This window comes from Papaver somniferum, chromosome 10 (genome assembly GCF_003573695.1).
Source record: "Papaver somniferum cultivar HN1 chromosome 10, ASM357369v1, whole genome shotgun sequence".
Taxonomy (NCBI): Eukaryota; Viridiplantae; Streptophyta; class Magnoliopsida; order Ranunculales; family Papaveraceae; genus Papaver; species Papaver somniferum.
Window position 1 is genome coordinate 66,238,775 of NC_039367.1, and position 10,843 is coordinate 66,249,617.

Consider the following 10,843-nt stretch of genomic DNA (forward strand, 5'->3'; position numbering starts at 1 on the left):
GAGTTTCTCTTTTGCTTGACAGGTCCTTTTGAATCATAAAAAGGACATATTTTCTGAACATTATGTGGAGATTTCCTCTTTTCATGTGATGTGCAACATTCTTGATAAATAGAGGGTATAGGCACATCTTTTCCACAATAAGGGGACACAGATTTTTATTCTGGATCTTCTTCGGTTATATAAGTAGTTGATGAAGATGGCGTAGAGAACTTTTTGAAACATCCTTGAATTGAGAGCTTATTCAAGCGATGTTCAATTTCCAAGATATCCCTTTCAAGACTTGCCTTAAGAAGAGATAAAGGCAAAACTTCAGAATTTTTGGAATTGTAGTATCTTATTTCCCCAAGAAGAATTTTGACATGCTTTTTCAACCGATCATCTTGAACTTTAACATCATTTAAAACCAGTTTACTTTCTTTAGATGATTCCCGTTCATTTTGTGAGATAGACTCTTTTGAAGGGTAATCGGGATAGCACATGTCGGAGCCTGCCTGTCTAGTTTTAACACAAGGTTCGTCTATATTTGAGATTGAATTTCTCTTTAATAAAAATAGACGAGACATAACTTTTATTTCTGGTGACGCGTTTATCAGAGATAGTACTCTTGTCCATAGAGTCAGATCGCTGCAAACACAGACTAGTAAGGTCTTGAACGTGTTTGCCTGCTCTGATACCAATTCAAAAAGCGGGGGTCTAACAACCTCACCCAATATTTCGATTAGCAATCTGTATGGACAAACTCCAATATACTTTCAAGAGAATCAACTAGACTCAATCTTAATAAAGTATATCAAAGAGTTATATCTCACTTTCTTGATTCAATTATTTCTCAAGAAAATAGAAATCTGCGAGTCTAATTGAATACAAGAGAAATCACTTGAATGGTACCAAAGACCAATGCTCAAGGATAAATCAATTTCAATCAACAACCAAAGGTCGGATTTCCAATTGATTGATTCAAACGCACAACCTGTGATATTTCAATTATATAAAAAAATATAATGCGGAATAGAAATAACACAGACACCAGAATTTTGTTAACGAGAAAACCGCAAATGCAGAAAAACCCCGGGACCTAGTCCAGATTGAACACCACACTGTATTAAGCCGCTACAGACACTAGCCTACTACAAACTAACTTCGGTCTGGACTGTAGTTGAACCCCAATCAATCTCACACTGATTCAAGGTACAATTGCGCTCCTTAAGTCTCTGATCCCAGCAGGATACTACGCACTTGATTCTCTTAGCTGATCTCACCCACAACTAAGAGTTGCTACGAACCAAAGTCGAAGACTTTAATAAACAAATCTATATCACACAGAAAAGTCTACAGAATAGATAAATCTGTCTCCCAGAGATAAACCTACAAGTTTTGTTCCGTATTTTGATAAATCAAGGTGAACAGGAACCAATTGATAAACCGAACTTACATTCCCGAAGAACAACCTAGTATTATCAATCACCTCACAATAATCTTAACCGACGCGGCGAAAGAAGATATTGTGGAATCACAAACGATGAGACGTAGATGTTTGTGACTACTTTTCTATCTTGCCTATCGGAGATATAAATCTCAAGCCAATCGTTACGATTGTACTCAAAACGATAGAATCAGCAAGATCAGATCACATAACTACGAGAAAGTAGTATCAGTCTGGCTTCACAATCCCAATGAAGTCTTTAAGTCGTTAACCTGGTTTTTAAGAAGAAACCATAGGTTAAAGGAGAATCCACTCTAGCTAATACAACTAGTATCACACAGGAGGTGTGGGGATTAGGTTTCCCAGTTGCTATAGTTCTCCCTTATATAGTCTTTCAAATCAGGGTTTCCAATCAATGTTAGCTTAGTAACAAAGCCTTCAATATTCACCGTTAGATGAAAACCTGATTAGATTCAAACTAATGTCTTTCAACCGTTGGATCGAAAACTTACCTTTTTACACACAAATGAAATGTACTATTTTGGGTTTATGTAACCGTACCCAAACATGAACAATTGTTGGTTCAACAATAGTTAACCAAATGGTTAGCCATATGAGCACTTTCATATCAACCATATTCCTCTTCACCATAACTAGTTAAAATGACTCAAATGAACTAGTTAGAGAGTTTTTCAATTGCAAGGAAATCTTATGTAACTACACAAAACACAATCGAAGCAAAAACGATTTGATTCACTCGAATCGGTTCATGAACTTTATAGCCACGGTTTACAACTTGCATTCCTTAGTTAATATAGATGAGTTCACAAACAATCGTCTTTAGATATAACCATCTTAAATTCGCAGACTTAGTTTGCGGACTTAAGTTCTCCAAAGGAGTTCTCAAACTCCAGCAGATTTTCTCGGGTCGAGAACTTCCGCCAGTTCGCAGACTGGGTTCGCAGACTGAGTTCGCTGACTGAGTTCGCGACTCTTGTTCTGGTTCTCTTGATCAACAAAGTTCGCAAACTTCGGTTCAAGGAAAAAGGACTTATACATATATGTGTTACCACACAATGCTTATATCCATCATTGGTTATATAATCTAAACTCTCATTTCAATCATTGAAACATTCTTAGAGGACGTTATATAGTTGTTATTCGCAAACCATTTTTCGTCAAAGAAATTTTCAAAGTGATTCAAAAAATAACATGACTTTCGTCACTAGGTAAATATGAACTTGGCAAAAGCGAAAGCTTACCAGCACATATTTCGAGAAATAGATAGGCGAGATAAACCCGGCTCGAAATAGCAAATGTGTATAGTCAAAGTCTATATAACAAAACGACTTTTGTCTCAAGATAGGAGATAGAGTAGATAGACTTTTGAGTGATAGATAAGTTCAAGTCTCCACATACCTTTTAGTCGATGAAGTTCCACCAGTTCCTTGAGTAGTCTTTCGTCTTTTATGATGATCACCATGGAGTTCTTGAGCTCAATTACACTTTTTATCCTAGTCCGAGACTTGGATATAGTAGACTAGAAATCAAGACTTATAGCTTTGATCACTAACATTGACAAACATGCTTGAGATAGCAACGCATGCGAGTTCGACCGAGCAATGCTCTAACAATATTCAACTATGGACTAGGTCCCGGGGTTTTTCTGCATTTGCGGTTTCCTCGTTAACAAAATCTTGCTGTGTCATTTACTTTTGTTTTCCGCAATTATAATTGTTGTTATTATAATTTAAAATAAATTAGACAAACGTTAACTTCGTATTACTTGATAGTGATCCTATAGAGTTTTGTTAAGTCCGAACCTATTATCAAGTAATCACACTTTGATTGTTGTATTGTCTCGATCTCGTATCCATAGACGATCACACTAAGTGTGAATACCGATTCGTTGTATTGTATCGACTCAGTCCATAGACAATCACTTTCGGTAAAAGGACTTATAGGTGGAAAAGTTTAAGATTGTGGTATATTTGGGTACCCTCGTCTTTTCAATTGGTATCAGAGCAGGCAAACAACGAAAGATCTAACAATCTGTGTTTGATGCGATCCAACCTATAAGACATGAGTCAAAGTAGAGTTAAGCGAGAGAGAAAACTAAATAGAGACTCAGTTAACGTATCACAAGATTTGTGTTCAAAAGGAGATAGTTCTTCAATTTCAGGTTGCTCAATTGATGATGTCTCTAACAAGATATTTTTGAGTTCAATACTTGAGATTTCTGATGAAAGATCAAGTGTAAAAACATCTGAACTAAAGGAATTGAGCAAACAATTTCTTATGTGTTCTAATGAACTTCTTTCAACACTTGAAAGAGAATGAGATTTAACTTTAAAGTTTGAAAATATCGATGAAGAGCATAACTTGCTGAAAGAAAAATTCTCACAACAAATACAGAGTCTTAAATACAAAGTATGTACTAGTCTTTCTCAAGCAAAATTATTTGAGAAAGATCATGATGCGGCTCTTGAAAAAGTATATTTGTTAGAAGAGAAACTTGTTGAATCTGATGCAAGGATTAACTCTCAACAAAAGAACTTTGAAGAGAAAGAAGGAGAATATCTCTTATGAGAAAAACGCCTTGAGGCTGATCTAGCTGGTGCTTTTGAAAAATCAAGATGTTGGAAGAAGAAAATTTGGACCTTAAAAAGTTCAATGTTAGCTCAAACAATTTAACTCAATGTTAGAAGCAAGTAGAAATCATCGTGATTCACGAGGATTGGGCTATAAGGGAATAGATGCTTTAAATATTAGCAAAGAGGTAAAATTTATTAAATCTACAAATTCTTCTCAACCAAAGGCTTCCACTGATGTCAAAGATGCTCTTATCTCTTGTGAAGAAAAGCCTGTCATGCCTAAGAATTGTGTTCAAACAGACTCGTCAAGTACAACCATCAAAGAGAGTACTTATTCTAATGTCAAGAAAGCAACAACGTTGAACAAAGATAAGAAGAAGAAGAAAACTCGTCGAGCTCCAATACAAGAGGATCCACAAAAAGGTAACATTAAAACTCATACTTTGTATGTTACTAAGGATTGTTGTTATTGTGGTAATAAAGGGCATGTGTAATGGGGATGCAAGATTCGTAAGATAGAAGACACACTTTCTTTTTTATCAAACGAATTGGCTAAGATTGCTCCCGAAAGGAACTCAGATCGATATTGTCCAAAGTTTAGGCAAAAGAATTATTATAATGATAGTTCAAATTTTGCCTATCGCTCGACAAGGCCATCTCATAAAAGGCCAGAATATAGAAAGAGAGATGACTTTGTAAATGCTAAGACATGATTTGATGTTCCAAATTGGAGAAAAGTTATTTCACAAAGTATTCAAAAGGACAATCTTCCTAATGGTATGGATGAGAAAGCTGCTCCTGCGAAACCCAACTCTAAATGGGTCCCGAAGTCCTCTATAGCCAACAAGAGACCAAAAGTTAGTCACAAGAATGACTCTCAGCTGTTAATTGTTGGTGACAATAATTACAAGAGTTTTCTTGAAAGTCTAAAGAGAGACATCATGTCTGAAATCTCTTGTACTAGTGAATGTTGTGATAATGACAATCTTCATCACAAGTCAAATAAGAAAAACAAGAGATGGAACAAGAGAAAACAAACCAAGCAAGAGGTCAAGTATGATGATTCTGTCTTAGTCACTCGTGACGAACAAGATAAGGCTCAACTCAACACAACCTAGTTGTGTTAGAATGTGCATGCTCACCTTGGTGCTCAATCTTTTGAAAGGTGAGGAAGCATATGAAAACTGAGCACATGATCTCTCGGTTATTATGACTAATTAAAATCTTTAGGGAGATTTCTTTCTTCTATACTCATACCTTCTCTATCTATATTTGAGCTTTTGATAGAAACGGTAATTTTGAGTTTATGATGTTGATATCTACTGATCATATATGTGTAGTTAGCTCATGTTTTTACGATTAAAACGAAGGAAAAATCACTAAATTCAGACATTGTATGCAAAAGTTATGTTTAAAACAGTTTCGTGTGGATTCATGTTGTGGGCCGTCACAAGTAATCACTGTAACCAATCCTAGTGATTGGTGTAATTAGTCCATACGAAGGAGTGTAAAACTGTCTTTCTCATAACTTCTTCGTCCGAACTCGGAATGACCTCATTCTTTTTGCGTTGGTTTCTTAATTCAATGTCTTACAAGATTGAGGTAATTTCAGTACTTAATTCTTTGTTGAATATTTATGGTGTATTTCATTTGAGTTTATGGGATGTCTGATTTCGGTTTTCATTAACCTTAATAGTCGATCTCATATGATGTGAACCCTTATGGTTTGTGTGGCTTTTTGATTTAGCGGGATTAAGTTCTATCCCATGTTGGTAGGCTTAATGAAAGGATCATAAGGTGTTACGATTGAAACTCATACGTGAAAAAGTCACAATATGTTGAATTTTTGTTTAACATAAAATCATATGTGTTTCGGGGTTTTCAACTTTTGCTATTTGCATTAGTTAAAACCGATTCAACCTTTCTCTTGTAAAGGTTGCTGTTGTTGTTGTTCTTTTGTTCCTACGAGAGGATGACAACACAATGATATTCCTCCCCAGAAAGATGCGAAGAAGAGGATGCGGAATCTGAGGTAACAAATTTGTTAGTTAATCGTTTTCCTGTTTAAGAAAATCTTAAGTTTATTGCATATATTTTGCTTTTGCTTAACAAAATTCGGTACAATTGATATTTATTCCATTATGTGTGTATGAATGGATGTGTGTGTGTGATTCAATTGTTTACGGTTAAGAAAAACTGGTTTGATATCCTTCTTTATGGTTTGGTATTAATTGTTTTAGACATAACGAAATTTCGGTGCAATTGCGGTGCTTTAATGTCTATGTTTATTTCAATTGCTTCCGGTTAAGAAAAATAATTGTGCAACTCAATCTATTTTCTTTGTATGTGTTGTTTATGGCTTAACAAAATACGGGATCATTTGTTTAGTCCAATTCGATTCCGGATAAGAGAAACTAAGTTAATTATGATCTTAGTTAGACTTATCAAAAGTAAAGGATTCGGTTATTCAAGTCTAATCGAATGCCTTGACAAGAAATATTAGTTAACTAACCTAGTATTTGTCTTGTCTAAAGTGAAAGGTCTAAGTTATTGTCTGAATAATTAGTGCCTGATGAGAAAAAAAAAGTTAATTCTGATCTTTATTTTGGTCTTATCGAAACAAGCGATTGTACTTGTGCAATCGGTTTAGCAAGGGAGCTAAGTGTTCTTAGTCAATTTGTTAAACTATTAGGGAAAATTTCTTCGGGCAATTGTTTCCTTGATAACATATTAAAACCAAGTTACGTGTAGTTTCGGTTTTGATATTGGTTATCTAAAGTGGTATGTGAAACCCTCGTGTTTAACTCTTATAGGTTGTACAATTCTTTTAGATTGTAAGATCCTTTCGGTTTTTGGTATTTTCTCGGACCTTTGTCATTTTGTGACAAAAAGGGGGAGAAATATATGGAGTAAACAAGTGATTTGTAATCACTTAGGAAATGACAATTGTGCTTAAACGTTATATCTAACGAAAGAGTAAAGCATTGACTAAGGGGGAGAAACATATCATATGATGATTGTAGTTATTTGGACTACAAAGGGAAATAACAAATATGTGCGGATTGAAAATATACCTATCTTAACTTTAGGGGGAGTATTAGCTTTTTTATTTAAATGTCAACAACGACATTTATGGATTGAATATATGCAGGGTATTGTGCTGTTGAAACTTGGAATCAAGCGTATGTATAATGATTTTTTTGTAATTTGTTTATCCATATGATTGTAAGAGTTTTGTCACTAAAATTGACAAAAGGGGAGATTGTTAGAGCATAGCTCGGTTGAACCCACCAAGCGTTGGTATGCCAAGTTTGGTTGTCATATTTTAGTGAATCAAAACTCAATTGAAGAGTCACTTGATTATGTACTAGAGACAACTTCGTATAGGTTAGGCTAGAAAGATTAGGATAATGAGACATACAAGTATTACTCGGAGACTTGAAGAAGGTGAAGAAGTAACAAGCTACATCGAAGACATCATCCTTCCTCTTGAGGTTAGTAATATTTTGACTTGAACTGTTTCATTCCCAACGTATCTTTCAAGTCGTGTTATATTGAAAACATAACTGAGAAGCTGGGAATGATTATACTCTAGTAGACATAGTATTAAAGAATTACAATACGAAGTATAACACCTATCTTTTGAACTTCGTATATAAGACATCAACATAATCGTATGAATGCTATTGTGATTATGTGCATGGTATGGGTGAATATTTCGTCCTAGGAAACAATGTTTACATTCGTTTAAAGGAAGTACATTCATGAACTTGTTTTATGAATCGAAAGGGAAATCACTAGGCTTATTGGTATTGTTATTCATTGCATATCTTTGGATTACCAATATGTGTGAGTTATTAGAACCAATCATAACATGTTATGTATCTTGGTAAAACTAGTCACAATGCTTGACTTATGAATTGGTATGACTTTTATTAGTGTAACCGATCCTAAGTAATCACCTAAGATGGTATGGACTATATTTGTAATTGGTGTGACCGATCCTAGTAATTGGTGTGACCGATCCTAGTAATTGGTGTAACCGATCACAAAAGAATGTGTAATCGATCCTTGTAATTCGTGTAACCGGTCCTGGTAATTGGTGTAACCGATCCTGGTAACTGGTGTGACCGATCACAAGTAATACCATGAGAATATGGTAACCGGTCTTGGTAATTCACGTAACCAATTTGGTAACTGATGTAACCGGTCCCAGTAACCATATTAAGGTAGGACCGATCCTTGTGTTTGGAAGATCCGTAAACCCATGATTAGTGTGTTGATTTGATCAATCACATAGTTCTTGGAAATCAGATGAACCAGTTCTAAACTTGTTTGGAAGTGTGGTATGATCGGTTCCAAGATTGTAAATATGAAAAAGGATTTACAAAGAATAAGATGTCGACATACTTTGAACATGGTAACTCTTATCTTTAATTGTTCAAAGATATTTCTTAAGAACTCAAGGAGATCCCGGACCGATATAAGTTGAGAATCTTTTAATTAAGGTTGTTAGTTTTATATGCTTTTAATTACCAGCAATTAAAACGCATATCTCTGGAAAATAAAAATTGGTAATGTGCATTTACTAATTGGAGATTTTCTAGTAGGATTTCGTTTAATATTGGACATAGCACTTCTAGAAATTATGAAAACCGAATTTGGAAATATATTGCATATCTTGAGAATATTTTCGGTTTTGGAAATTCCTTGGTGTCCAAACTTCCTTGGTCTATAAATACCTAAGTTTTTTGAGCAAACTATCCTAAGAGCCAGCAAAACTACCTTGTTGTGTTGTTACTGGTGGAGCCGTCTATTCGGAGAGGAAAGTACCCTAATTAGGCGAAATATCTTACGACCGCTCGTTTAAAGACTTCTGTGGGATCAAGAAGCTCTACGAGTACCGTTAGTGGGAAACTAGATAATTGCAGTATTATTAGTTTTCGATTTGATTTGATTGACTAACGGTTGTTGAACTTTGATTGAACCTAGTTTGTTTATTCTTGAGAATATTCTCTTCTGATATAAGATTCACTCAAACTAGATCGAAGTGTCGACATGATCTTTAGAACTGTTTGTAGATCTAAAGACGTCTTGTGATAATCCATTATTGACAGACTCCGTTCTGTGCGTGATTGATCGCAAGAGATTCAAGTTGTGGTGTGCAGGTGTTTATTGAAGATTTAAGAAGATTTTAAGACGAAGAAGATTTCTTATTTGGGTTTGTAGTGATCTACACTACAAAGGATTGATAATCTAGGATCTGAGGAAGGATTAGAAGAGGAAAGAAGGAGATAAGAAGAAGAGAAAGTCAGAGGGGAAGATGAGAGCAAGAACAAGAGAAAGAAAATAAATTAATAAATTATTTGTTTTCAGTATCCAATGACAGACCGGATACAAATACCAAAATCATTGGCCCTGCCTTAACAATAATTACTAAAGGCACACACACAACTACTAAGGGCACCGGACAGAGCTACAAGGTCTCTGACAAATACCCCCTACTCAATTTGATTCTTGTCCTCAAGAATGAACTTTGGGAACTGCTTTTTGATGACAGAATTGTCCTCCCAAGTAGCATCAGCCTCAGAAGAGTGTGTCCAATTTACTAAGATCTGCTCCACTAATTGTTGATGTTTCTTGACAGTCTTGGTGGCCAGGACCTTAAATGGAGTAACCTTCATGCTCCCATTTGAATCCAAGGAGGGTAGTGTGGTTTGTGTAAGTAGGCCTGCTCCAAGCTTTGGCTTTAATTGAGAAACATGAAACACTGGGTGAATCTTGCAGTTAGTAGGAAGCTTGATCTTGTATGCCACTTTTCCCAGTCTTGCAAGAATCTGATATGGGCCAAAAATTTTGTAGATAACTTCAAATTCCTCCTGAGTTGAACTGAAGTTTTCCTGTAACGTTGTAATCTCAGATAAACCCAATCTCCAACTTGGAATTCTCTTTCAGTCCTCTTTTTGTTTGCATGCTGATTTATCCTGTGTTGAGCTTCTTCAAGAGTAAATTTGAGAATAATACCCATTGCTTGCCTTTTCTGAAGATAGTCACAGTCCCATTGGAAGATGGATTATGAGAAAAAAGACCAAACTGCTGAGGATTGTATCCATATAAGGCTTGAAAGGAAGTAAGCTTGAGACTGGAATGATATGTAGAATTGAACCACCACTCAGCTAAGGAGAGCCAACTAACCCACTTAGTAGGTCTATAGCTTGTCATAAATCTTAAATATGACTCTATACAAGCATTGACTCTCTCAGTCTACCCATCAGTCTGTGGATGATAAGCAGAACTCATGTGCAATGTTGTTCCCATCTTAGTAAAGAGTTCTTGCCAAAAGTTACTTAGAAATAGACTGTCTCTGTCAGAGACTATGGTAGCAGGCAACCCATGCAATTTAAAAATGTTATCAAGAAATACCTTAGCCACTGAAGCAGCTGTAAAGGGATAACTGAGTGGAAAGAAATGGCTATACTTAGTGAACCTATCCACCGCCACCATAATGACCTCCCTTCCTTCTGATTTTGGTAATCCAGTGATAAAATCCATTGAAATGTGCTTCCATGCTTGGTCAGGCACTGGAAATGGTTGAAGCAATCCACTTGGAGAAGTATGTGGTACCTTATGTTGCTGACAGATGTCAGATTCTTTGATGTATTGGAGCAAATCCTTCTTTATTCCCACCCAATAAAAATATGTCTTTGCTCTTTGGTAGCTAGCCTGAGTGCCTGAATGTCCCCCCATAGAAGAAGAGTGGACATCAGCCATCACTTGTTGTCTTAAGGTTCCAGTTGAGCCAACGTAAACCATATTCTTATATCTC

General features: G+C 35.7%; 1 protein-coding gene across 1 annotated transcript; it reads right to left on the reverse strand.

Moving 5' to 3' along the window:
- Positions 1-9,518: 9,518 nt before the first annotated feature.
- Positions 9,519-10,239, reverse strand: LOC113315733. The gene is made up of 2 exons (XM_026563991.1): positions 10,042-10,239; positions 9,519-9,917 (listed from the first exon to the last, which is right to left on the reverse strand). The coding sequence occupies exons 1-2, from the start codon at positions 10,237-10,239 to the stop codon at positions 9,519-9,521; spliced, it is 597 nt and encodes a 198-aa protein (XP_026419776.1).
- Between the last annotated feature and the right edge of the window lie 604 nt (positions 10,240-10,843).